Genomic DNA, 27950 nt, shown 5'->3' on the forward strand with positions numbered 1-27950 from the left:
TGATGCAAGAATAATTGGTTTGTGCAAAATATTTATTTGGCATAAAAATATTCTCTACATTCCATTACACTTTGTGGTTTTTACTCAGGTAATCATAATACAGAGTTTGATCATGTAACCGTCAGAGTCCAGTGTTCCAGACCTACATCAGTAAGCATCACAGTTGCATTAAGGAGCCAACCGCTTTTTAAATCAGAGGTGTTGTAACTGTTTGCTTCTCAGGATAAGACAGTCACAGGTCTCGTTCGGCTTAATGTGTTAGTGTTGTACAGCCGGGCTGCTCAGATAAGCGACGGCGGAGTGTGATCTCTGGCTGAGTCGGAGCACCGACGCACTACTTTCTGCTCGCCATTCACAGGTGAAGAGAGGGATTGTTGAGGTGGACTGCAGCTGCTTCATGACACGCAGCAAATGAGCTCCATCTGCCTGAGCATGTTTATATTCTCCGTATTCAATGAGATTCTGAACACTCAGATCTCTCTTTAAAGCCTAGAGAAAAAAAAAAAGTGGCAGGAGGACATTATAAAGTTCTACTTAAAAGCCCTCAAAATGCTTCCAAGGTATCGGATAATCTTGAATATGCCTTTACAGAGTGCAGCAAGAAGTGTACATTGAAACAAGCGTTTTTATCGGTGACACATCCGATCCAAGGTAATGATTTGATCAAGTAGTTTCTTTCTTTTTTTCTCTTCAGTGGCTGCGAGCGCTCCCCACCAGCAGACAGAGCTTCAGCATTGTTTTTGGAGAGTGTCCTTACTGCAGCAAGGTATGTCTGCACCTCACAGTGTGACTGACAGCTGCCTTCACGGCGCTTCAGAAAGGCCTTCCGTGCACACTCAATAGATATTCAGCATACTTAATTAGCATGGCTCTATACATCACGTAGCCTTCTCTTCTCTGAAAGGCCGCTGAGTGCGCTCGCCACAATATGCTGCATTCAGACACTTTCACTGAAGCTACTCCTCGTCTGACAAAGGAGTAAGTGTGTGACACTGGATGTGTGTGAATACAGCACATCATCGATTTAGAGTCAAAGACAGTTTTATTTGTGCATGTGATTTTGAGTCAAAAATGAGAGCCCACTTGAATATTTTTTTGAAAAAGCGATCCTTCAAACCACATTTAACTTTACAGAACATTTAATAGGCAGAATACACTGAGGCTTCTCCTTCTATTCCAGCCTATTACTGTGAAAATGGCAGCCCAGAAGTCCTGAGAAGATGCTTTGTGTCCCTGGCAGCTCCATCTCCACTTTGGGAAGGCAGCACTGTTCAACGTGGCGGATCCCTCACCTGCTCACAAGTCAGTTTAAATGTACTAAAATGGCAACCACTAGAAGGAAGGCGCCCAAAACGACAAAGCAGGACATCAGTCCTCGTGTCTGTGAGGGACCAGTGTCCTGTCCTGTGCTGTCTCTGTGCTTGTAGCGCTGCTGGCTGTAGCTCTGCTGCTCGTGAAGCAGCCTCTCATCCCATCTCTCTGTGTAATCCATGTGTGCTGGGCTCTTTATGTCACAGTTTGCCCATTCAGGTTTTCTCCTTTGCATGTAGAGCCATTCCCGTCTGCCAGAGGTCACAGTCAGGTCGTCTGTTTTCCTGCCGGTCCACTCGCATTTAGTTTTCTGTTAAAGAGGGTAATTCACGTGTATGCTTTTTTTTTTTTACACAATGTGCACTATATGAGATGAAAGGCTAAAGCGCCGACTGTCTGTATCTGTCTGTAACCTTTTTGAGACCTGGAGTCGCAACAAGACATTTAGGCTGTTATAACACATTCATAAAGCTTAAATGGCAATAAAATACTTGTTTTGGAGCTATTAGTGTAACATTTATTTAAACACAGTCACGCTTAAGGCGGCAAACTATAAGCTGTCAGACATAAGGAGTCTGGCTGTGAGCTTGTTGCCATCACACCTGTTTGGGTTGACCTTCGGGGCTTTTCGGAGGTCCTCTCAGATAGCGTGCAGGAATAGGTCTGGGTCTGACCTCATCCTCTTCATCCTCCTCCTCACTGTCTTCCTCGTTGTAAGAGTGTACGGGTCCAGCCTGAAGCCTCTCTGATCTTCTGACAGCAGGCAGCACCTCCTTCTTCTATCAGCAGACAGAAATAATTGCAGTTTATTACTGATTCATAGCAGTTTGGCTGGTTTATTAATTATATTTATATGATGAAGCTGACATGATGGCTCTCTAATCGATCTAATTTCAGTCTCACCAGTAAGTTTGTTAAGTATATTTCTCTGCCTGTAATGTACCTGAAAGTACAACAACAAATCTAAACCAGAAGGCACAGGAACAGAAAGTCTGGAAGTCCAGCAACGTCTGAAACATCAGTGTCCCTTCATTAAAGGACAAGTTCAGAGCTCTTATTGTTGTTGTCATGTGTTCATGTAACCAGCCCTCCTGTTTGTAGCAGCCACTTACAGATCCCTTCTTTACCTCTCTGAACTGCAAGCAGTTTCTGAGTGTTTAGTATTTTGCTCCTTTTTACTCACTGTAAGCTGTTTTATCACTGCAGTAGAGTCCTGCACCTCTATGAAAACAGCACACTTTCAAACCACACTTTCTTTGTTTAATAACTTGTACAAAGATTGAAAAAAAATTTTTTTTAAATGGTATTGACATTTTTCCAACACTGAAAAACTGAAAAACCAGTGATGGATCTATATGGTATAGTGTAGACATTTTATTAGTTGCATTTTTAAGTCATAATTACCCTGCTTGTCCCACTGTGTGACCTGTTCAGCTCATTTTTATCATGACTGTTGGTTGCAACTGACTCACTAGTGGCTTCTCATTTAAATGTTTTTTTTCCAAATCTGGTGAAAATGTTTAAATGAAACATGTAGAATAACCTGATTTTGACGAAAAAAAAATTTAAAAATCCAGATTGGGTTGGTTTTCCAGATGGAAGGGGATGTCACATAAGATTAGTCCAAGAACCAATTGTTTTTGTTTTTAAAGTTTCTGACCGATAAACGGTGTCATTTTGGTGTTTTAAGGGGCTGAAAGATGGCTCGGTGGTTAGCACCATCTAGAAGGTCGCCGGTTCGCGTCCTGGTGAGGACACCCGGGATCTTTCTGTGTAGAGTTTTTCATGTTCTCCCTGTGCAGCGTGGGTTCTCTCCGGGTTCTCTGGCTTCCTCGAACAGTCCACAAACATGTTGAGGTTAATTGGTGATTCTAAATTGTCTGTATAGGTGTGAATGTGAGTGTGCTTGGTTGTCTGTCTCTAAGTGTAGCCCTGTGATAGACTGGTGACCTGTCCACGGTGTCCCCTGCCTTCGCTCTAAGTTGGCTGTAGGCTCCAGCCCCCCACGACCCTAGTGAGGATTAAGCAATGGATGGATGGATGGACCAAAAAAAAAAAAAAAAGCTAACTTTCAAACTCACCAGTGGGTTTTGGGGTACAGAGAGTTAATGTGCTTATAAAGAAATTCATGAAGGACTAAATCTGCCATCCACTTTTTTAATAGAACTATATTAGCAAGTGTATGAGAATATGAAGCTCCAGACTTTTAGATGAATCAAATCTGGTGGAAATCTTCCAAAGTTGCTGCATTTTAACTCACACTAAAAGTATTTTCTTACTAAAAAGACTGGTAACTTAATCAGTAACTTTAGATGAACTTCCTATAATACATGTCTGCACTGAGCAAAACCTGTAAAGATGGAAAGAGCTGGTACACAACAAGATGCCATGTTGGCGTCCTTTGGCTCTGGCCACATCTAACCTCAGAGTCCATGAGGTCACACAAGCAGCACAACAGTCTAACCAGCATTTCCTGTTAAAAGTCCAGCTGCTGCCTAAAACATCACATGTTGGAATACAGACAAAGTGTTATTGTCGAACATATGGACGTATAAGGTGGTTAGAATAGTTTCTTACCTGCTGTGACTGAGGTTTAGGGAGGGGCGGTCCTCTTTTGTAGCGAGCTGGCACCGGTTTGGGCTTCGTCTCTTCGTGTTCTTCATCGTCCACCTCTGCAGGCGAAGGCTTGGCTTTGGCGGGCCCTCTGGCTCGTCCTGCTTTCTGTTGACAGATTAATTGTCAGCAGTTGCTAAAGCCAGTTTACATTCACTGTGTGGTTTCATGTTTGAACCGCAGTCTAAACTCTGTTGCCTCTAAACATAAGTGCTCCTTTCAGCAGTTGTGTTGTACACGGTGCTGCCGAGTTCCCCCGTCTGTTACACTCAAATCTCTTCTGACAAGGTGAACTTTGATAGAAATGCCTTTTACACCCGTCTTTGACCAGTCTTCCGTAAGTAAAACTTCGCCTCTCTCCAAAACTATAATCATACATAAAATAATAAATTTATACAACGCCAGCAGCAAATGATTGGGTGAACATGCCCATTCAGTGTCCTTTATCTCGGCTGACATTTACTCTCCGCACTAAACCGCCAGTAAATGGCCACTTCTGTTTAACTAGGGATCAAACTGGCCAGCACTTTAGCATGGAAATTAAATGACACAAGGAGAGGAGAGGAAATCAGGAGCATAATTGGAGACACCCTGTGCTGTGTAAAGTGTGTGTCATCAACTCCTTCAAATTGGACCATTGAGAGGGCGCTCGCTGGGCCCCTCAGGGTCAAGAAGTGATTCTGGTGAATTGGAGGAGAATCATGGTCCTCCTCCAGCGTTAGACCTGGACACCTCTGGTTGACATGCTCACTGTTAGGGGGAGTTGGGGGGTTGTCGCTGGCAGGTTAACCCTCCCCTTCGCTGCTGTCACGTTTCTGCACTCTGGGGTTAAGAGACTCAGCAGATGGGACATGAATCTTTGTGGCCAAAGCTGAAGTTGCTCCGTGTTGACAGAATGCTAAAATATTCCATACCAAGTGAAACCTCAAAGACTGTATCTACCTTGTTGCTGTGAATAAACCTCTGTAATCCACCGGTTCAAACTGCACACAAGTGTTTAAGTACACAGAGCTGCCCAAAACACTGGAGTTTTACTGTTTTCTATTGTCTGAGTGATCAGGGAAAAGAGCTGTACTGCCCTGGACAGAAAACGTGTACTGGCCTGAGTGGAAGTGAGGGTTGTGTTATGTTTGCTGCATGTTGAGATATTCTTGTTGAATGAAAACATTACATGTATATTTACAGTACAATGAGTGTTTCAGTGACTTAAACCTGCAGCAGTTTCTAAAGGCTCCTCTAAAGTCTTTTGTTGCCACATAGGAAATAAATTCAAGGATTTAAAGCGAGTTAATTGATAACTTGATTCAGTGGATTCAACCTGACAGTAACTCAGTCCACTGCCTATAAACATGTTACCACGGTGACATGTCCCAGAACACCGGGGACAACAACCATGTATGACACTGAATTAACTTTAAGACCGTCTCCTAAACCAGTGGTTCTCAAACTGGGGGTTGCGACCCCCACGGGGGTCCCAAGATAATTTCAGGGGGTCGCCAGATCATCCATCATCTCTACACCTTAATCCTCACTAGGGGGGCGGAGTCTATCCCAGCTGACTCAGGGTGAAGGCAGGTTCACCTGGACAGGTCACCAGTCTGTCACAGGGCTACACTTAGAGACAGACAACCAAGCACACTCACATTCACACCTACAGACAATTTAGAATCATCAATTAACCTCAGCATGTTTCTGGACTGTGGGAGGAAGCTTGAGAACCTGGAGAGAACCCACGCTGCACGGGGAGAACATAGAGACTCCACGCAGAAAGATCCCGGGTGTCCTCACCGGGACGCCAACTGGCGACCTTCTAGCTGGGAGGCGCTAACGGTGCTAACCACCGAGACACCTGCAGCCTTTCATTTGTTCAAAATAAATTCAATTCATTCATTCAAAGAAAATGAATGTAAAGAGATGAATCTGTGGAATTAAGACGCTAATTTTAACGCATTTATGATGAACAACAGAGTTGTTACTGATGAGGTATTAATGATTCTAACTGGGGGTCACGAACACAGACTCATGCTATCTTGGGGGTCGTGGCTCCAACAGTTTGAGAACCTCTGTCCTAAACAATGAACTAGTAACGCTACAGGGGGTCATTCCTCCCGACAGCAGTAAGACTTTCTAATGCTTCAATCTCAGCACATTTCTGTTATCTCCTATATATTCTTGTAAATGTGATGACTTTTTTCATATTATATTTTCTATATTTTTATTTTATTTAACCTTCATTTTATACCGTACCGTAATATTCTGTGTCGTCTTTTTGCTTTGAATATTACTGCTGTAACAACAGAACTTCCATCTGGGATTAATAAAGTCAGTAGCAGATTGATGTATCAGCAGTTTATAGGGCAGCAACTAACGGGTATTCAATCGCTAAATCTATTGACTATTTTACAGTTTAATTGATTAAACTGCGAATTTTCCTCCCCAAAAAAAATTTTTTTAAAAAAGCAAACAGACCATTTCAGTTCAGTTCATTTTATGTTGACAAACTGCATGTGATTGTATACTGCAGCCCTCGTGGTTTAGCTTTTAAAATCATGCTGAAGTACATCATCAACTGTCTGCTCAAGTGAAATGCACCTCATTTTATCGTGCTCTGGGTTTGCTCACACTCTTATATTTATATGCATAGCACTACGAAAAAAGCCTGTCTGTGCTGGCAACTGTTTAACAAGTGATGTCACATCGTCACTGACTCACACCTTGTCATGTTCTCACCTTTTCCCTGGTGGGAGGATTCTTGGTGTTTGACTCCCCTGCAGGTCCTTGAGGCCCGGAGAAGTCTAGTCTTCCCTTGACATCACTGGCCAGCAGGTCTTTGAGATGCTGGTAGTTGGGCTTATCTTGGTATCCCAGAGTTCTCACATAAAGGAGGAATTCAGTCACCTCGTCTGAAGACAGGAGCAGGAAAAAAATCAAATATTTGTAGAAACTACCGGATCAAGCCAGAGCCATGAAATCATTTACACAAATCTGTCATCTGCTATCAGACCTTGGTTGGATTTTACTAACTGACAGACGTTGTTGTCAGTAATACGACCTCCTCTGAGTGAAATCATTTCTGGGGAACTTGAGTCATGTAGCAGAAAAGGCGGGATGAACCTGAAGGTCTCACAGTCCAGATAATACGCCGGCTGGTCATGTATCTCCCCACACACAGTAGATTAGGCATGCGTACAGCTATGGATATGTGTTTCTGTGTGTGTGTGTGTGTGGAAGTGTCATACACAGTCGGCCTCAATGCATCACACACTGGCCAGACGACGTGTATGACACATACTGCAGTGGAACTTGTATCTCACACGCACAAACACACACACACTCAGTTGATGCATACCCTGGCTCTTATCTGTGGCGGGCAGCCGGGCTTTGTCAGCACAGGAGCACCCGGTCCCAACCATACATCACACACTAAGCCATCACACAGGTGTGACCTCTCCTTATAAAGAGGAAAGATAAAACACGACAAACTTTGAAAGGCATGTCAATGGGACAGCTGTTTAATTGGTAAAAAGTTATTCTGGAGCTTCGGGTAACTGAAGAGGAGACGGGGGGTGTTATTCTGGGAGCTCGAACGAGTCCATGTAGTCTGGAGCTTGGTTTAGCCTCGTCTCTATAGAGCCCTGTAATCCGTTTTAAAGATTCGGTTCACATCGGGAATGTTTCAGCCGTGTTCAAACCAAACCAAGATTAGCCCCTTCATTCATTTAAGTAAGGAATCCCGCTGGGAAACATTCAAACGTGTCACATTTCATCAGTTCACCAGCACACCCTTAACCAGTGCAGTCCTGAACGTTCTTTGAACTGAACCAGGGTTATGTAGAGGAAGTGAAAAGTGAGCCAAGAATTCAGTCCAGTGTTGTTCCCCGAGTAAAAAAAACTGCAGGATCAGTATGTGTGCAGTGTAGGTATGTCACAATACCAGAAAACTGGTAGTTGGTACCAACACTATTGGAATGTCATGGTTCTTCAGACTAAATATGAAGCCAAAGAAAAATCAACCAATCAAATGAAAGTGCAGAAATGCTCTTACTTTGAACCATAAATGTAGATACCCCTCTGACCCTCTAAACTCCAGCAACTTCTGGGTTGTTTTTTCTCACTTTTCCAACATGTTTTATTTGGTTCCATACGTGCCTTCTCTCTGCTCTGTGTAAAGCAGCTTGTAGTTCACCAAATACTTACTGAATATTTATCATGCAGCTGTTGGTTGCAGCTGATCAGTCAAGACAATGTTTTGCTGAGATATCTAAAATGTAATTTAATGAAATATCAGGATTTTAAGCTTAGATTTAGTAATGTTTACTGACTGAACAGCAATCACACATCATTAGCTCAAGGACCATTACCAAATCTGACAATCCTTTCCGTTTTTTAATAGTTTCTGACAAATGGTATACCTTGGACAATTATTTTAAAGACACCATGTCTTTCAAACCCATTGGGAGACTTTAGGGTTCTAAAGGTTACACAGCGTAGATAAGTCTGGGCCGTTTGCTCCATTTGCATTCTGGCTTGTGGTCATTTAAGACTTCTTCCTGATCACCTCGCATAAACCCTAAATATCTCCACAGATGATGACTCTTGGCTTGGTTTTTTTTCTGCCAGTCACAGTGGGCGTGTTGCTTTTCACTATCTCCAGCAGCTACAGTACTTCCATGACCATATAAACCATTTGAGGAATTTTGGCATCAATAGAGCTCAGGAACTAAGGTTAAGTTCTCGTGACATCCCTAATATGTGTCATCCAACAACAACAATGTCTTCTTCAAGCACCAATACCACTACCAAACGTCTCTACATACAAGGATACTGGTTTACAGAAGCTACTACTCGTGTGCCCTGTGCACTGAAACTAGTCCCGGCTATGGCCTTTATTGTGGATCTCCATTATAAAGAGCAGAAGATAAGACACAGTGATTCCTCTCCTCTCCAAGGTTTTGTCGTCTTACTTCCAAATTCTGCGTTTAACCTGAGAAGCGTGAATGATATCCTGTAACCTGAAGACGCCCCGCGGCCTTGGCTTACCTGTGCTGGCTCCGCTCACTGACAGCTGCTGGACTGAGTCTGGCAGATTATCTATCAGTCTGAGAGAAGAGTAAAGGAAGATAAAACAGTATGGAGGGGGGGGACATAAAGAGATGTAAGAGATGGAGTTCAGGGGCAGATGGGAGCATGAGGAGAACACAGAAGGAGAATAAGTTGAATCCAGGCCAAAGCGAGCTGTCCCACAGAACTTTAAGACTTCTCTTCAGTTAAAAACACTCAGGTATTCATTTACTGTATTTATTAATATTAACTGTTGATTGAACATCTTGTAGATGTGCACACAGACAGCTGCAGATACCACACACACCTACACACACACTCTGCCAAGCATGTGCAATTTTGAGCTGCATCTTAGGACGAAACTTTAACTTAACAAACCCTTGTACACTCGCAGAAGCAGAAAGTAGAACCCTTTGCTTAGAGTATGTATTCAGCAATATGACATTTCAATTGTTGCAATCTAACAAACTAAACAACTAGTGTTAGATTGTATAAATCTGGATATTGTGTCCATCCTGTCTATTTACTTTTTTCCCTCTCAGCAGACAGTTTGCAGCATTTTAGTCTTTTCTAAAATGTATGTATGTAACATCTAAGAGACAGTATTTATCTTAAAAAAAATTAAAAGGGGAATACAAAGCCAAGTTTAAAGAATTTCTAAAGGTAACAAATAATGACAACAAGGTAGTGTATCTTATACTATTTTTTACCTACAGAGCAACAGCTCCTAACCAAGCCCAGTGGCCTGTGCATCAAACCTGGCTGTCCATTAAAACTGTTTGGCCCAGCGGCTTTCAGTAAAGTTTCACATTTGCAAAAACTTGTCTTACAAATCTACTTTAGATAGATATCGGTAAAATACTCTACAAATCCACAAAACTTTTTAACTTCAAATGCTGTGGAAGAAAACTGCATAATAATGGAACTCTTAAGGTCGGTTCATGGTGTTTGCATGGCTGAAGCAGCAGACGTACTCATGGTTCTATTCATAGGACAATAGGAGGAAGTCTGTCGTGTGCGGTGGTTTAGGTGGTCTCATTGCCCCTCATGTCACCCAGACGAGCACACGGGGCTCCTGTGGCTGTTTCTGAAGGCTGTGACTTTGCACGTTTTACAGGATGTCATAGTTGGCTACAGATTGGGTGGTCCCACCATGTCAGTGATTATTCCTGATGTTGAGCACAGTAGGTGGACATAACGCAGGATCTCTGGCAGCGACTACACCGATTGTAACTCTTTTATTGTTAAATTATGAATGTGCTGATGATGGAGAATCTCCGCATACAGTTTCTCCTCACAACAAGCTTTTGTTTTAAGCATCATTTGCTTCTGGTGTGGACAGTCCATTTTGGGCTGACCCTCACAAGCTTTAATGTATAACAAACGTTCCATCATGTATACCCTTGCAGACACGGAAAGCAGGAATTGGCCTCAACAGTTACTGAAAATAGCTAAACTACCCAACTGTTACTTCACTCAGAGAGGCTGCTGCATCCTTAAACCAAACAGTATCCACAAACTCTATTATGTATACAATTTATAGTGTACGTTGTGGCAGAAAATACAAAGCTAGAACATACCCCTCCCCTCCCCCTAAGGGCCCCCGGCTAGTGCAAGTGACTGCCTACCTGGCCTTGGCCTCCTGGACCTGAGTTGGATTCTTGAGAACGCTGATCCAGGGAAGTGACCCAGTTAACCAGTGAAGAAGACAGAAACCCAAAATCTGGAGGTCACTCCGCCTAGATGGAGCTACATACAAACAGAAAGGTGAGGTGGTTAGAAATAACAAAAACATAATATGATAAAATGTTACTTGCTGCTTCTTTTATTCCTAAATCAATCAACTCCATCTCAAGTTTCCCTTCATGTAAATTTTTACATTTGTGGGTCAAACTGCAGCATTTTGTTCCTGCATTGGAGGAAAAATGTGTCATGTCGATAAAATAATTTCACAAAGACTAGATGACAATAGGTTAGCACCGTAACCTCACAGCTAGACGATTCCCAGTTCACGTCCGGGTTAGGACACCTGGGATCTTTCTGTGTGGAGTTTGCATGTTCTCCCCGTGCAATTTGGGTTCTCTCTGGGTTCTCTGGCTTCCTCCCACACAGTCCAAAAACACACTGAGGTTAATTGATGATTCTAAATTCACTGTAGGTGTGAATGTTGATGTGCTCGTTTGTCTCTAAGTGTAGCCCTGTGATAGACTGGCGACCTGTCCAGGGTGTCCCCCTCGTGACCCTACAGAGGATTAAGCGGTGTATAGATAATAGATGGATGGATGACAATAAAAAAGCTGCAGCACAACACTGAGTAGTAGCTTGATTCCCAGGCAGCTATATAGTTTTTTCAAACAACAGATGTTTCCCAACAGTCAAAGTTGGACACAACCACCATTTGAATCCCTAAATTAAATCAAAAAAAGTGATTCACGAAGAAGAATCAATTAAGAACCCAGCAGAACAGATACTCATTCAGCTTTTGCATTGTGTCACCTGTAGTGGGGTATTACTGTTTCAGCAAGAGGGACATTTATGAAGATGAAAACTAGTTGTAAAAGTAGATCTCTGTTTTTATTTACAGTCTATTTACAGATTCAGCTGAGATACAATGACAGTCAGATTACCGACTGTCCAATGGGAGTATGAGGAGGATGATAACAGAGGAAGGTGCACTACATCTGCTATAGGATCCAGCATGACAGAAAGCAGTCCAGCAGTTTTTTTTTTTTTAAATGAAATCAGATACCTGTGATGTTTGACATGATCCAGACACACAAAATATATCCTCCTCTCCTCTCGTAGACACCGACTGGTTGTAAAACATGAGAATGTCTGAGGCCAAATCACTACCACATGTTACAGAAGTCAACAATGGTGTACTGCTGACCCCGTCCATACTTTTTATATGTACGTATGAGCGTTAAAGTTTTTCATATTTACCATGTTTAGCCTGTGACAGAAAGCTAACATTTGTTGTCATTAGATTTGTAGGTGAATTTTTAAGCTGATGATTTGGCAACAAGAAAGGTCAAGGGATCATCAAACTAATTGCAATTCATCTTCCAGGGAGCAGGAAGGTTCATGGCAACCCATTCCAAAATGGAGACGTGACTGTGATACAATAATGTCCCCTTGTTCCCCTTGTCAGTAAAGTCTCTCCCATTTATCCTCTGAGTAACATGACTAACAAATTCTGAACTGTTTTGCAAACATTACATAGAAAAGCCAAAGGGAATCGGATTTTGTGAAATCTCTTCCGAGGTGTCGGGGTTACTTCTGTATATGTGGAAAAAGTAGAATGAAGATTTTTGGTGTCTTCAACTGGACCTGAGGTCAGATAAATGTCTTCAAGTGATGTCACTTGAGTCAGTGTCTTTTAAATCTACAACAATCTTAGCACGCCTGTGTGATCTGCTTGAGGCTTTAATCACAATTGACGTGATCGTGGATGTATTTGGGAGAGTTCAATACCGCTTAGCCAACAGAATTTACATTGTGATGAAGTCATGAAAATCATTTTTTGTAGGCTCTGGGAAGACTTTACAAATATGAAATCTCCATAGAGTAAAAAATCATAACAGAAAGTGTAAAAATGGACATTGTTTGCAGTTAAAGTTGGTGTTCTGGCAACAGCTTTACAGACATCTCTTTTATAATTGGGGTTTACGGGAAATATAGTTTTTGTTGCAATCCTGCAGGTGACCACTGAAACAACAGTCAGTCAGTCAGTACTACCTCTGGTACATAACATCCAGTTTCGAAAAGCGTGACAATTGTAGTTCGCAAATCAATGGGTGCCATCACGGTGGCTATCTATCTTCTATATACACGGTGGGGATAACACATCCAGCCTCCGAAGACACAATGGACACGACACACCCAAGCTTTCAACCGACCAGCTGGGAGACCAACTGACATGGAGGGAGCAGGACTGGCTTAAAAATACAGAATACATCAATGGTGTTCACTAATTTTGATCCTTTTTTTTTCTTTAGACACTTTTTGTATTGAAAGAGTTACTTTAAAATCTCTTTCAAAACTTAAGGGGATTTGGGTTTTGTTTTTTTTTGCACTACATACACAGACTGGAGAGCACTATTCACAAAGATAACTTGTGGAAGCGTCTAACAAAACTTTGAAGAACTACGGTGCTCAAAATATGCTTTACATGTTGGTCGTCCTGTAATCAGCTGTGTGTCTACAGTCTACACACACAATAACCAGTTCATAACCAACACGGCAGGAATCTAAACCAACAGAATTAGAACATTTGTTCTGTGAAGACTTTAACAAATGTACGTGTGATTTCCGTGTACTACGACTTCTTTAAGTACAAGTCAAGAGTGTGTTTGCGTCCTTTTGTGATTGTGTGTGTGTGACTGCATGGGTCTACATTAATGTGTGAGGTCTATCAATACTTAGCAACCACGTCCATCCAGAGGGGTTGAGCCCGGGGAGTTTTAGCAGCTCAATACTGTAACGGCCGCCACACGTCTCGGGAGAAATTACCTATCGACTGGCTCCATCAGAGGGGAGAAATCTCCTCCCTGAGCCACAGCAGGCATTGATCCTCCCCAGCCAACAGTCTGGTCTAAAGAGAAAGCGTGGTCACTGGCACACAGGACCAGATTACGTGGAATGGAAGGCCAGTAATCTGATTACATGTTGACAAATTCATGAAATGTAAGTATTTAAACTGATCCCCTAGGTTCCTTCTTCAATGTGGCCACTGAACGTCAAGACTTGGGAAAGCAGTGAGGACAGTCCGAACAACTGAGGAGTGCTGTGAGGACATGGCTTAGTAATAAACTCAGGGGTTAGCTCAGTACAGCACACTGCTTGGACCCAGCAGGGAAGCTAAATAATCAATGAGGACAATCGGAATGGGAGAGGAGGCTGAGGACAGCATGCATAGGATAGGGGTTGAGAACTGTGCTGTTAGGTAACGTGTTAGCATCAGAAGTCCTCCACCTGCAGAATCCTACACTGTAAATGTTGTATGACTTTTTATTGCTTCTGCAACGAGTTTCTACCATTTTCCCTTTGTTTATTTTGTGTTTTTCTTCATTATAAATGAGGGTCTGAGGCCAAAATCTCCCTACATGATTCCTAATTGTATCTAGACTCGAGCATCATAGTGGAAAACTCAACCTTTTCTTGACTACTATGACAACTTCTACATTGTGTTCCGTGATGCTGACCTCTTGGAACACAGAGTGACCTTCAATGTGCTAACATAGCAAAGCAAAGGAGAAGTTTTATTTAATTCTAGTAAACTCATAACCGTAAGGCTAGCTTCCTCAAATGACGAACATTAAGAACAATAAACCCCAATGCTTTACTGCCAAGTGACAAAGAATGGTTCTGGGTTTACTCTTACAGACAGAAACATTTATTGTTGGTGCTCTCACATAAACACTGAAGTCAGTTCGTGCCACCTTAGCGATCATGTCAGCACATAATGCAAAGGAGACAAACAATGATTAGAGTCCAGCAGGTTGTGTATTTGACTGGTCAGGGTTCAGCAAATCGTCTGTCATGTCTTTAGGCCGATGTATAAATCCCCAGTCATATGTAGCACAACTTTGAGCCAAATGTGAAATAAAAATGTGAATCATTCTGCACTTTCATCCACTATTGTTGTGTGAATATGAGGTTGGGGGACACTGATGTGTTAATTCTTCAGTCAGGTGTCAGTAAACCTTGGCAGAAGAAGGCACAATGACCCAAATAAAAGAATGCCAGTCAAACCTCAAACTTCTCCACCTCCACAAAATGTGAAAACTTTCTTGGAATATTGAAACTTCTATGCAAGTTTCTGATGTTTCTACTGATGAATGCACTTTGCCTGCCTAATCTAATAACTGATCATATCAAAAGACAAATAAAATGCACACTGACATCATGATAGATAAATGTGACTTCACTGAAAGATCCTTGTTCAGATTGAGCAAAGCTCAGGAATTTCACCAGTAAATCTAGTCGGGACTGATGTCTTCCATGGCTACTTTTCAAACCAAACGAGTAGGCACAAATCTGCAGTGAAAACAGCATGAACTGTCAGCTATACATTAGCCCCAAATGTGAAACTGTCATTGTTCCACTTCATCTCAACAACTCTGATAATAAGAGTTAGATCTGTTTGCCCTTGCGGGTGTAAAGTAAGCATTAAGTCAGTGTTACTGTGAGCCTTCCTATTGTTGTAAATAATTACACAGTGCTTCATTGCTACTGAGAGCCTGTTGAAGGAGAATAAAGATGAAAAATACATGCGATACTGACACTGGAAAAAATGTTGCAACTCCCAGAGCGCCATAATGGATTAACAATTAAAAAGATCAACAACTACATTAAGCGTTGCTGCCCTCTGTGCGTGCTCTGGGCACGTTATCGCAGCTCATAATAGCGTTTGTGTGTCTGCTCTTCTGTATTTAATGTGTTTTGCCCTCATATAAGGAATGGCACAGTAAAGCCCAGAGAAATCTGCATGTGTACACACACACACACACACACATAAACAATCTTAAAGGCAGCTGGGACATACACGATACATAAATACACACAGCGCGCACGTTCTCTACATGCTTTAGACAGGGAGGTGAGGAAGCAATGGTGTTGTTAATTATCTCCTATTGTTATTCAGATTCCCTAAAGTGTGCTGCAGTGTCACACTCTTAACCCTTCTGCTTCACAGTCTTGTTGTTTGGAGACGGTCTTCTGTCCGCTGTCCGCCCACCGAATGGCAGTAATTACACCGTTTAGCTCGGGGTTCACAGGCCTACCATTCACGAGCTGTGTTCGCGAAACCTCACCATGGCAACCTGTCAACATCTTTGTGGAGATGGATGCCATCAGGTCGGTGAAGGGCATATAAGGGTCTGGTTTTTGGTCATAATCTCAATGCGCAGTGGAAAGTGTTCGAACACTTACCTGTTCTATCTGAGTGTCTAAGCAGGTATTAAAGATGACAGCACCAAGGAAGATACACATTGTGATCTTTTTCTTCATATCTTGAGGTTTGTTCAGTCCTTCGGAGGACAACTGTAAATAAAGGCATGGACCTGTGTTTGTGACGATGACTATCATCGTCTCTGTCAGCCTTGCAGCACTCTGGTAGCTTCAATATGACCACAAGATGGATGCTTAATTATAACATTTACATTATGTTGCTTCATGTAGAATGAACTAAAAGCAAATCATAATTTGTACAGCTTGCCCTTCGGCTGCTCTGTTCTCCTTCCAAAATACTATTAAAATTGACAGGCTTTCCATTTGATAGTTATTGCTGACAGGACACTTTCTGCCCCTCTTTCATTTATCGATCACGGTGATAGAAACTCTGCCGTGGCGATTAGGCAGTCTGAGCTGTGCTAACTCACAATATCGAACTGGTGGGTAGTGGAATTGGTCGGCGCGGAGCTCATAGAGGTTATCTGTGGCTCGGGCCTCGCTCTAACCAAACATCAAAGCCCTTAATTAATGGGGGGATGAATACACGATGCAGGTTATGACTTCAGCTAATTAGGGAATTGTTAAACAGAGACGGTGCCGGGGAATTCAGGAGGGGCTGCGGATGGAGAATCGATGGTCAATGAAGAGAGGGAGCATGTAGGCAATTTGCCAGTTAATGTGTTCCCAATATCAGCTCAGGGAGGCAGAGGATGGTGTGGCGGGAGACTGTTTTACATGTATTGACGAAGGCTGCAAACTGAAAGAACAGAGCTTATAGTAGGATTAATGAAGATATCGTAAAATACTTTGTGAATACATGTCATTCTTTCCACATTTAGTAAGTACTGAAATCGGCTATCTGAAATACACAAATCAAGTCCAGTCAATATCTTTGCCCTGGTAGTTGTGTGTAGGTCGATTGTCAGTGTTTTGTCCTGGCAGCACATCTAGAAGGACATATCTGGTGAGGAAATTATGGGAAAAACAGAGAACTTGGGGATAAAACAGCTCAGAGCCATAAGACGTTGCTTAGGGCGACACCGACAGCCGAAACCAAATTCCTTGTATGTTGTGTACGTACTTGGCCATTAAAGCTGATTCTGATTCTGGTATTAAGCTGTAAGTTACATGGGTAATTCAAACAAAGGCCTATGCAATATGCTATTAATTAAAAAAGACATGGACAAGCAGCTAATGAGACACTCCAGTTTTAAGAAAAAATATGTATGAAGTGGAAAATAGTTCATAACCTCACAACAAATACACCAGCATGTGAAAAGGTAACAAAAAGTCTTAATTATATAAGAACAGCAAATGAAAAGGTCCCATACAGACGCCCTATATTTCACAGGTCTGGTTTGTGGAAATTAGGCAGAAATACGGTGTCAGTGAAGTTTTATGGAGTTTCATGGAATGCTATGGGTTTTATTAATAGATCACAAACAAAGGTAATTTCCAATGCAGCTAAATCCCTACGTGTAAGCATGACTTCAACCAATATGCAGCAGAAATGCCCTTTAAATTAATATTCATATTAAATCCAGTTTAAGACTTTCTAGGAAATGGATGGACATCAGTTAATAAACATTTTTTCACTTATCTAAAACTTATAATTTCCTTGTATTTTTTGGGAAGTAACACTTTTTTTACTACGTCTCTCGACTGGCCTGGGAACGCCTGGGGGTTCCCCCCGGAAGAGCTGGAGGATGTGTGTGCGGATCGGGAAGTCTGGGCGGCTCTGCTCAGGCTGCTGCCTCCGCGACCCGACTCCGGATAAGCGGGAGAAGATGGATGGATGGATGGAACACTTTTTTTCCATTACCTTCATAATTAATAAAAGGCTCAGGCCTCTCTTGGTATTACTCCTGTAATTTACAATCAAATACCAGCTATTTTTAATTGAAAATATGATACAAGTTTGCAGAAATTAGTTAATAAATATAAGACTTCTAAAATAAAATGATCCAGATTCTCAGTTTGGGAGCTGGCCAGCTGATCTTCAACATAAATATGGCATGTGGGTATTGTTTTATAGTCTCTCTCCAGTTGATGTCTACATATTTAAGTTGTTTCCATGAAAATACGTCCTTGCTACACGGTTGTTTCCTGTAGAATGTGCAGATTAAACACACCTGCTCAACCTATTGTGGAAGTCAGTTGCGGGAACAGTCTAATTTCCGAGGGGATAGTTTGACCCTTAAAAAGCACCTGCTTGGGCCATTGCTGTTTGGTCAAGTATGAATGTTTTCCACTGCATTGTTACACACACAGCGTTTTCAAAAACCCTGCAGCATCAAACAGGTTGTTTTTTCTTGTAGTTTGTAGCTGACAACAACCAGGATAGAGCAGCCGCAGAGATTTCACTGCAGACAAATGAGTCCAGGTTTTGTTGTCCGTGTTTGCAGAGGACGGCATTCGGAGGGAATTTGAGACCGTTAGTATTTTGATTCTTCAGTGGACTAATTTGATTAATCTTCCTGCGGCTTTGGCCCTGCTGTGGAAATGCAAATGTGCTGGAGGAAAATAACAGGAAATTAAATGACAACTGGCAAACTCTATCTGCTCATGAAGACTGTTTACGATCGTCATAAGCTTCAGAACAGCTACTATGCAGACCCTGCGGTGAGACTGAACTAATGTAGGATTCCAGGACTTAGCAATCCAGACAAGTAGTCAATATTGTATACAGAAAAAAGCAAGGGGACATTATCTTGAAACTGTCCTGTTTGTGAGATATAGGCAAGTGTGGACGACTTAGTTAAAGATAGCATAATTATCGGCCCTCTGATAAGCCCTTGAGAGTGTCTTCTTAATGCAATTTAGGTACCTAGTGATATCTGATTTGTCCACTTTTAATAATTAGAATCTGGATTTAAATTATTCAGATTACAAAGCAAGGTTGTGTGGAAAATGGTTGTGGATTCAATTTGCAAAGGGCTACTGTCTGGTAATTCAGCAGAGCACTAAAGAGAAGACAAAGACCCCATTTTACTTTGAATTGTGCAGAACACAAAAGTTCCGAACTGAATTAGAGATGGTGTAGTCCTCCTTCTAGAACTTACTGTCTTAGATATTGTCGTTTCAGTTCTTTGCTATCCACTGTATGGTTTGATAAAAATGTGCATTCACAGCCACCAATTTAATGTCTATAGCAGGGCTCCAGACTAACTTTTCCACTGGTAGCACCTTTGAGACCAACTTTCTCATTTGGACCCACCTCCCACCTTGTGACAGACAAAACATATGACTTGTTGAACCTTTTCTTATTGATAGGTTCTACAATTCTACAATTCACCGATGTCCCTAAAGCCTTCACATTGCAGGCTGTGGTAGTTGCTGCTTGTTTGCTGAAGTGTGGTCAGACAGGTGTGCGACCAAATATCCATCCATTCATTATCTATACACCGTTTAATCCTCACTAGGGTCATGGGGGGGCTGGACTCTATCCCAGCTGTCTTAGGGCGAAGGCAGGGGACACTCTGGACAGGTCACCAGTCTATCACAGAGCTACACTTAGAGACAGACAACCAAGCACACTCACATTCACACCTACAGACAATTAACCTCAACATGTTTTTGGACTGTGAGAGGAAGCCGGAGAACCCGGAGAGAACCCACGCTGCATGGTGGAGAACATGCAAACTTCACACAGAAAGATCCCGGGTGTCCTCACCGTGATGCGAACCGGTGACCTTCGAGCTGTGAGGTGACAGTGCTAACCACCGCTCCACCTTGCAGCCCCACAACCAAATATAATATAAAGAAAATAGTAAATTAAGGCGTTCCATTGTCAGATTTGTCCCACATGAAGCTGAGTGATTTTTTCTACATGCGCTGTTTTCTATGAGCAGAAAAACTGTGAATACATGTGTGCCCAGTTTTTATAAGAGAAGACCATATTTTTAAACGTAAATACCGCAGTACACAGAAAATATAAAAGTACTACTTTCCACCACTATGTTTAACACAGTAGCTGCCTGTGCAAGTTACAGTGACACTAATACAGCTGAATGATCATCATGCACTCACACCAATGCAACCGCTTAACATTTTAACTTGCACACTCAAAAAAACTGGTCGCAAATGTGACCATTTTTGGCTGCAGTCTGGAGCCCTGTGTGGGAGATGTGGACCAACATTTTAGACAGCACTCTCTACTGCCATCATGAAACTACCTAGTGAGGGGTTATCTTTTGGAAGAATGGTGTCCACACCTTCAGAAGAGTTCCAGAGGCTTGGAGAATCAAAGTACATTAAAGCTATTGTGATGGCACACAGTTCATATTGGCTCAATGTTCCACAGTCTGTATGTTACGGTCTACTGACCCACCTCAACACCAGGAGTAAAGCATGACCAGATCCCACTGCCTCCAATGTTTTTTTAGTCAAGCTGATTACTGAACAATTTGTGGGTTGTATTGTCTACTGAACAAATGCGTAACACAACTGCGCTTTTTACCAGACGGGAGTCGTCACACCTCAACTAACAGACTTCCTCAAAATTTGTGTTTTAGATGACAATTTGGTTTAATGGCCAAAATCAACTGCTCCAGTATGTTTCAATTCTCTGTGCTGCCTGGAAAGCGTTCTGCAGCGTATCGTTTCTGTTGATCAACTCAATGTAACACACACAATTCCAAGAAAATGACCATTAGTGTGCTCACCACATATTTGGAAATACACAGTCAGGCCTTTCATTTTCTCCAGTGTTTATCTGCTTACGAAGTGGAAATCTTACCGAGTCCTTTGTGGGCGTCGAGGCTGGTGTACTCGATTGTTCCATCATGGCACCTCTTGGGGTTTTCTTTGTATTCTTTGTGGACTCCATCAGGACAGTATCTGTAGGACAGCCCATAATCTGCGAGGTAGACCTACAGCACAGAACAGAACACACGCACACACTGTAATTACAAAGCTAATCAGGAGGAAAAAAAAGACATTTGTCCTTCCTTCTTAGAGGTATAAACCTCATTAATATGGACAGCTGATAACTGACCATTTGCATTATTAATTAAAATAGCACACAGTAGGAGAGCCCTTAATTGGTTGTATAAAGTGTGAATTCTGTACTGTGCACATGGAGGATAATTACCAGAGATGTGTAGTGGACTAACCTGTTCAGGATCTCTGTAACCACACATGAGGTTGGCAGCTTTAATGTCTGCATGGACATACTCGTTGTCGTGAATATACTCCAGTACATCCACCTGGTGGAGCGGCCAAACACACACAAAACAAGAATGACAGTTATGATGAGCAGACTAATGAAAAGGAGTGAATACACATATCAAAAGGTTCACTTTATGGGAAAGAGGGGTCATTATCTGTTAAACTGGTATTTGAATGCAAATTTACTGGCTGAGCAGCTGGTGCTGTAGCTCCATCCAGCTTCTTTGTACAACAATCAACGGACAGAAAAAAAAAACATGTTCCGTGATGATTATCTCACCAGTCTTTGGCCAAGCTGGAGCACATTGGCCTTCTTCAGTCGGCCTCCGTTGCGCTCACAGACCTTCTGAAGATCCGTGCCCAGTCGGTCCATGGCCATGAAACGATAACTGAGTGGGACAGGAAAAGATCAATTCCTTGTTTCTCATTCTGACACGACACAACACACTGCCTACTAACAGCTGATATGCAGACCGCTTTTTGGAGGAAGTAGGAGGTCTGACTCTGACATTTAGCATCCACCACTTTGATGTTTTTAAAAGAACTTGCAATAAATGCAATAGTGGAATTTCATTAGACATATTTTGATGCTTAAAAGGATGTTTAAGTCTTTGCATAACAATAAAATGTAAGTGACAAAGAGACAGGTTCTTTTCATAACACTCACAAACAAACGCATAAAAATATATATAACATTGTTGATATCATCGTAGAAAAGAGATTAGCCTTTAAGCATTGGGCAAAAAATCCCAAATAACCTTTCAGTATTATATCATTCAAGTGGTCTGAGAGGAAACTAGACATATGCACCACCTCCTGGCTCCATTTTCAGGGTTTACAAAAGCCAGTGACAGTAGATTTTACCCAATCACACCAAGGGCATTTTGCTTTTGGCGTTACTGCCTTTCCATGTTTGAAGCTCACGTTCAACTAATGGGAGGGGTTTAGAACAGAGAAAGAAGAAGGAAGAGCTGCAGGGGGAGGGCTGTACATTGTCAAATACTGGCTTTTTTTTCTTGTGTTTTCCAGATTGCCGCCTACTGCACCTGTAGGTCAGACAAGCAGGGAAACAAGACCTCACAGAAGCAGAAAATTCTAAAATACTGACCCAGTAAGGATGTGAATGCAAATTGAAAGACCTAAAATAGACATGATTTTGAAAATGAATGCTGGAGTTTGAGACAATTTGGTCCTTCTAAGGCAAATATACAGTGATGTGCAGGTTGATGCAGAACCTGGGCAGGTCTGGGAAAGCTTAAACTAAAGTGTCATGGATTCAGCAGGTCAGGTCAAAAAGTGACAAAGCAGTGACAGAGACAAAGATATAGACAACTTAAATGTGTGAAATAGGCTAGGTTATCATCACTCATCCACCTTCTCTGTCACTCTCTGAATCACACACACCGGAGGCAGCAGGTCTTCTTATGACCTTATGCACTGTTAATAACCTCAGTTTACTGCATAACATTTTAAGGCATGTCTTTATCTTATTACAGTTATAAATGGACAATAGCAGTTCAGAGATAAGGAAGATAACTGTATAAAACCGAGTTGTGGAATTAAAAATGTCACCATTATGGTTACAGCATCCTGCAAATGTGGCTGCAGGTTAGGTTTGAAAGGGCTCATTAACACATACTTTTGCACGTTGACTGATGTGGATTGGCTCTCCAAATTGGCCCAGTAAGCTGTTCTTTTAACTGCAGATAGTTCGGAAACGGACCGACTCAACAGATAAGAAAGACTTCTAATCTGAATTATCGTTTGTGGTCAAAAGAAACCTAAAACAAATGGCCTTAAACGTTAGGTGACTACCATGAAACCTGTGTTCAAAGCACAAAAGTACACTCTAAGGAGAGCATCAGCAACCTTTTTTGGTCTATGACAGCATGATTTTAAAATCTAATAGAGAGCAACATCCTCCAGTTGAATAGCAATGCATCATATAGTGGCTTTTTTTTTTTTTTTTTTTTTTAGAAATGTCTGGTTGGGGTTTCAGTTAACCCACAGAAATGCAGAAATGTGCATCGACAGGTATTTGCTATGTCCGTACCTGAGGTTATTACATTCTGCAAGTCCAGACCCCCAGTACGTGGGGATGCCAAGAAAGTCCAGTTTCCTGCTTCTCTTCCATTTTTGCACTGAAAAAAATTAGAGAAGGCATATTTAGGAATATGTCACAGTTTCATTATTATACTCCTGAGGTACTTATATTTGAGTGTCTGCATCTGAAAAGCCTGAACTGAAAGGAGTCACACGACTAACTAAATAAAGACTCACAACCACAATGGCTGAATTCACAAAGCAGAAACCCTGGTGACATGGACCACTTATATATACTGACATTAGTCTGAGGGGGATGGCTGGTAAGTAGAAAAACTTTCCATGGTACCTCTCCCAACAATTTTAGAATTTTATGATTACCTAGACGTGACGCCTTGCCCCCTCACCCCCCCGGGGAGTCTGAACAAAAACTCCATGAAAAGTTGGCAAATGTTTTGTTCAAAAATCAGATTTGTCCTTGTGAGAGCAAGAATTCGTGTATACAAATATCAATCTTAAAGTATTGAAACTACAAACACACAACTGCAAACATACACACAGACACACAAAGACCCCAGACAAAGCAGTGGGCCTGGCTCAGGGCTTGATGGCGGCTGGCCTGACTGGCTCTCAACCAGGCTGGCAGGTGGTCAGGGGCTCAGCAGAGGCCCGGGCATCATTACATGTGAGTGGCTTCCTCTCCCTTGCTCCTCTCCAAACGAAGGCGTTGGAGAGCTCAGACAAGCTCGGAGAGGGGGGCCCAACTGCCACTGAGGTGCATGTTTGCTTTGGCTTATTATTAATTACAGTGCGGCAGGCAGCAAAGCCTCTGTGTCTGCAGCCACTTCATCAGTCAAATGCACTTGTGCTCCAGCGAGCTGCCGGGACTCTGGACGGGTGGTGCTACTCACTGCTCTCTGGTTTGGCTGCCCTCTGGTAGAACTTGAGCTCTGAGAACAGGGGGCCATTCGTCTGGTACTCCTGCATGTACAAGTGCACAGTATTAACCATTTCATTATCACTGGTTAAAGCTGCACTAGGGTAACTGTCTGTGTTGAGATCACAAAGTAAAACTGTGATAAGGAGTAATGTCTCAACCAATGGGTATCTTACAACTTGGCCAAACACAACCGCCTGTGGAATCTGTTTCTTTTTAAAGCTTCCAAAGGCAAAATTACAAAAACACCGGCATGAAGCATGGCAAAGTAAAGGAAATTCTGTTTTATTTGAGGGAAGTGAAAGAAGAAACTGTCCTCTCTCAGTGCTTTGTTCAACAAAGAGTGTTAATGTTAAACTGAAGCAAACATTTCACATACTGGTTTGGAAACTTCACAACACTGGCAACCTGCAATACTCCATGTGGGAGACCAGAGTCCAGCTCTATTTGAGCAGGAATGCAAGCTGAGGTGAGTTCACCCATACAGATTTACCCCTCAAATGCAGGACACTGCCTTGGCCTTCAACAACTAACACCTTTTATCTTGTTTCTGTACAAAAGCTAAGCATGAAAACCATAACCTGCAGTTTTATGGGGTGCTATGTGATGTTTCCTGCTGTAAACAGTGTCTTCTGAGTTTGCCAGACAACTACCAGAGACTTAAACCCAAGTAAAACCAAAAAGAGGAGTTTTTAGACTTTGGTTTAGGTTGGGATTTGTCTGAAATGTAAAGTTTGTTTTTGTGTGGAGAATTAAATGTACAAATCAATCATTTAATCTGACACTTCTGAATCCTGTCTCATGGTTTCTAAGCATCTGGGTACACTGTTTCCAGTCAGAAGCATTTTTGCTAGCAAATAAAGACCTGAGGTTTGTGGTCTGCACATTGTTTTTTTGTCCATATCGCTGTGATAAACAAAGGAGATGCTGTCATGAGAGCTTTGTTCCCTTCTCTATAGTCCAATTAGTTGCAGAAAAAGGCACATGTCGAGGGATGACAATGTACAACTTTGAATACAAAATTAACAAAACTAAAGGTAAAATCCACCACTGGCACAAACCAGTTAATGGCAAGTGGAAGTGGACAATACAGCCCAGCATCGAGTGAATAATGCAATACATATAAGCCAGCTGAGGACACTTAACTGCCTACAGACAGAAGTGCATATGCAAACGCTGGAAGAACAGTCACGCCAGCTGAGTTTCCAGTCTGCTCCACTGTCAAATGTTACTTCTAGTCATCATTTGTGAAATTTTCTTACACGCTTTCTCACAGTGACTAAGTCATGTGATGTTGTGTGAAGTTGAAACTAAAAAAAAAAAAAAAAAAGAGGAAACATCACTTTGCTGTAAACAATTTACCCACGCATTATTGTCCATAACCATGGTAACAACTGCTTTCTGCCTTCAACAGAAGAGTGCAGTAAGGACATCCTGCATTACATTACAATTTCAAAAAGCATTTATATGTCCCTGAAGACGGATAAGCTGTGTCTGTGCAGCACAAAGGTACTCACCACCTTTATGACAAAGTCAGTGTCCGCTGCAACCGGTCTGTCTATGTTCTGGGAGGCTTAAAAATGAGAGAAGACAGACAGGGAAGATGAGAAAACATGCTGGGTACAAAGTTATGATACATTATGTTAAGTCCTAATTCTTGGACTATGTCAAGTCACTTAGAGTTTTCACATGCACAAAAGAATACAAAGACATTTACAAAGTACTGTAGTGAGCACTCATGCATTCGTAAATCTGGGGAATTCTAGCTGATTGGAAAACAAATGTCGATTAGTGGGGAACTGTTGCAGCACATGACAAGCGTTGACATTCTTGTAGCAATCTGATCTGTGCAAGCAACTTTCACAACAAAGAAAAAAACAGATCAATCAGTGTCTTCCTGAAACAATGTGTGTATGTGGGACAGAATGAGAGGGAGTTCTTAAAAATAAGTGTGCATGCGCGTACATAGTTATGTGACAAAGTGTAAATGTACAGGGTGTGTGTGTGTGTGTGTGTGTGTGTGTGCGTGTCATTACACACAATGCACTCATTACCAAGATAGATCAGTCCAAATCCACCTTGACCAATAATCGTCCCCAGCCTCCATTTCTTCTTCTCAGTGTCTGTCAGTATGAAGCCATCCGGGAGTGGTTTGGGTAGCGCACTCTTCTTTGGAGGTGCCATTAACACTAAGAGCGTATCAGAAAAAAAGTGTGAGAAAATATTGTAAAATTGCATCTATATACTGAGACAAAATGCAAAACAAAAATTCTATGACTTGGTCTGGCAGTGGTTGCAAATATTAGATTGAAGCTGCATGCTTGAGATAAAATGTTAGGAAGACAATGATGTCATAGATGAAAGTGCATCGTGAAATGTCTTCTTTTATTTCTGTTTAATACAAAAACAAAACTGAAACAACATCCAGTCTACCTAGCACAAAGCTGCCCTGTGCTGGTCAGGTTATCTGAGTGAGAGACAACGTCCACAAACTTCATTTAATAATCTGTCTGCTCTAAATATCTGAATCTGATATGAATAAATTCTATGAGCTTATAGGAATTAAAGCAAGGTTCCTTCCCACTGTGAATTATGGTATTTTTATTGATCAGTGAAATTTCAGATTTCATTCGTGACTGCCTACTCACCCTGTAGAACTATATGAATTACCACTGAAATGTCAAAAGTTTCGAAATTGCTTCACCTATCAATATTATTATTTCTAAGTTGACAAGTGCAGTATCTTCAGTTATGAAAAATTGAAAAAAAAAAAAAATTGACAGAAAGTCTATATTGAAAATGCAGGCCCCATAGTAGATACAACAAAAGTGAATACATCTGTGATCACTGACACACAAGTCAGAAAACCTGTGAATTATACAGAAGAATTGAAAATTCTGATTGTGAGACTTCATCAAAATGACAAATGATAGAAGGATATTAGTGATCACCTAAAATCAGTGGAAACACAGTTGCAGCAGCAATCAGAACGAGCTACAGCCCCACTAACCAGAGCTGCAGTGGTCCTTCTCCTTAACTTTACACTATAGGCACAAGGATTATTAATGGAAATCAGACTTTCTGTGGCAGCTCAGAAAGTGTAAAGGACATTGCCCACTATTAGCTTCCATGCCCAAGAAAAACGTTGACGTGTAAGTAACATTGCACAGAGGTGTACTCACTTCTGCTGTGTACTGTGCGGCAGTCTAAAGCCTGTCTCTGGTATTAAATCACAGGTGTGCCCAGCTGGCTACGTACTTCTGCTGGTTACTGCTATGTTAAGGTTAGCTAATCAGATAAAACACCAGACCGACAACACAACGGAAGACCGCTGGACACACTGCAGCTATGTTTTAAACTCTGGTGGGCAAAAGACAAACGTTGACGAGACAAACGTTACAATAACAACTAACTGGCTAACTAGCAGCTAACTTAGCTAATAAGGCGGTCCTAAGTGTCACTTACATGCTAAAATACGCAACGACCTCCGAGCAGAATAGGAGCCGTGCGTCGTCAGTCGGGCTTTTTGTTTAGAAACACAGTGATTAATACTGTTACGTTCTTTAAAAGTCACCCTTCTTCCACAAACTCTTCTCGTTGGTCCACCCGCGCCTCTGAAACAGAAACAAACCGTCTTCACTTCCTGAAAGTTGTCCCTCCCGCTACGCCGTACAGCCAATAGCAGGCAAGGAAAAGACGCTTCACAACAATCAGCCAATAGAAAGGTAGAGAATCTGGGAACCGGCGTACGGTTCGCTCCAACGGACAAATCAACAAGCTGTAACCAGGATGACGTCGTTCACATTACGGGACATGTTCATGGTCATCTTGGTTTTGTAAAAACTTAGAGGAGTTTATATTT

At 41.9% G+C, this 27950-nt stretch overlaps 1 protein-coding gene across 2 annotated transcripts; it reads right to left on the reverse strand.

Annotated features, from left to right (window-relative positions):
• Window positions 1–14: 14 nt before the first annotated feature.
• Window positions 15–27708, reverse strand: vrk2 (VRK serine/threonine kinase 2). 2 transcript variants are annotated; one of them, XM_008280982.1, is made up of 14 exons: window positions 27554–27708; window positions 26143–26277; window positions 25606–25661; window positions 24063–24132; window positions 23162–23249; window positions 21389–21497; window positions 21054–21146; window positions 20678–20810; window positions 10614–10734; window positions 8965–9023; window positions 6655–6827; window positions 3889–4032; window positions 1914–2090; window positions 15–1621 (listed from the first exon to the last, which is right to left on the reverse strand). In XM_008280982.1, exons 2-14 carry the CDS (start codon window positions 26270–26272, stop codon window positions 1304–1306), a joined length of 1671 nt encoding a protein of 556 aa, XP_008279204.1. In that variant the 5' UTR covers window positions 26273–26277; window positions 27554–27708; the 3' UTR covers window positions 15–1303. The 2 variants fall into 2 exon arrangements, with proteins under 2 accessions (XP_008279204.1, XP_008279205.1); XM_008280983.1 differs by lacking the exon at window positions 15–1621 and having other exon boundaries at window positions 1663–2090.
• Window positions 27709–27950: the final 242 nt, after the last annotated feature.

The sequence above is a fragment of the Stegastes partitus genome, unplaced genomic scaffold (assembly GCF_000690725.1).
Source record: "Stegastes partitus isolate 25-593 unplaced genomic scaffold, Stegastes_partitus-1.0.2 Scaffold217, whole genome shotgun sequence".
Taxonomy (NCBI): Eukaryota; Metazoa; Chordata; class Actinopteri; family Pomacentridae; genus Stegastes; species Stegastes partitus.

Excerpts from the sequence above, each read along its gene's own strand:
- vrk2 (XM_008280982.1), bottom strand. The coding sequence starts at position 26,272 with ATGGCACCTCCAAAGAAGAGTGCGCTACCCAAACCACTCCCGGATGGC. Across the intron at positions 25,662-26,142 it reads ATTTGGACTGATCTATCTTG|CCTCCCAGAACATAGACAGA; the intron begins GTAATGAGTGCA and ends CTCATTTTTAAG. Across the intron at positions 21,147-21,388 it reads TCCAGCTTGGCCAAAGACTG|GTGGATGTACTGGAGTATAT; the intron begins GTGAGATAATCA and ends CCGCTCCACCAG.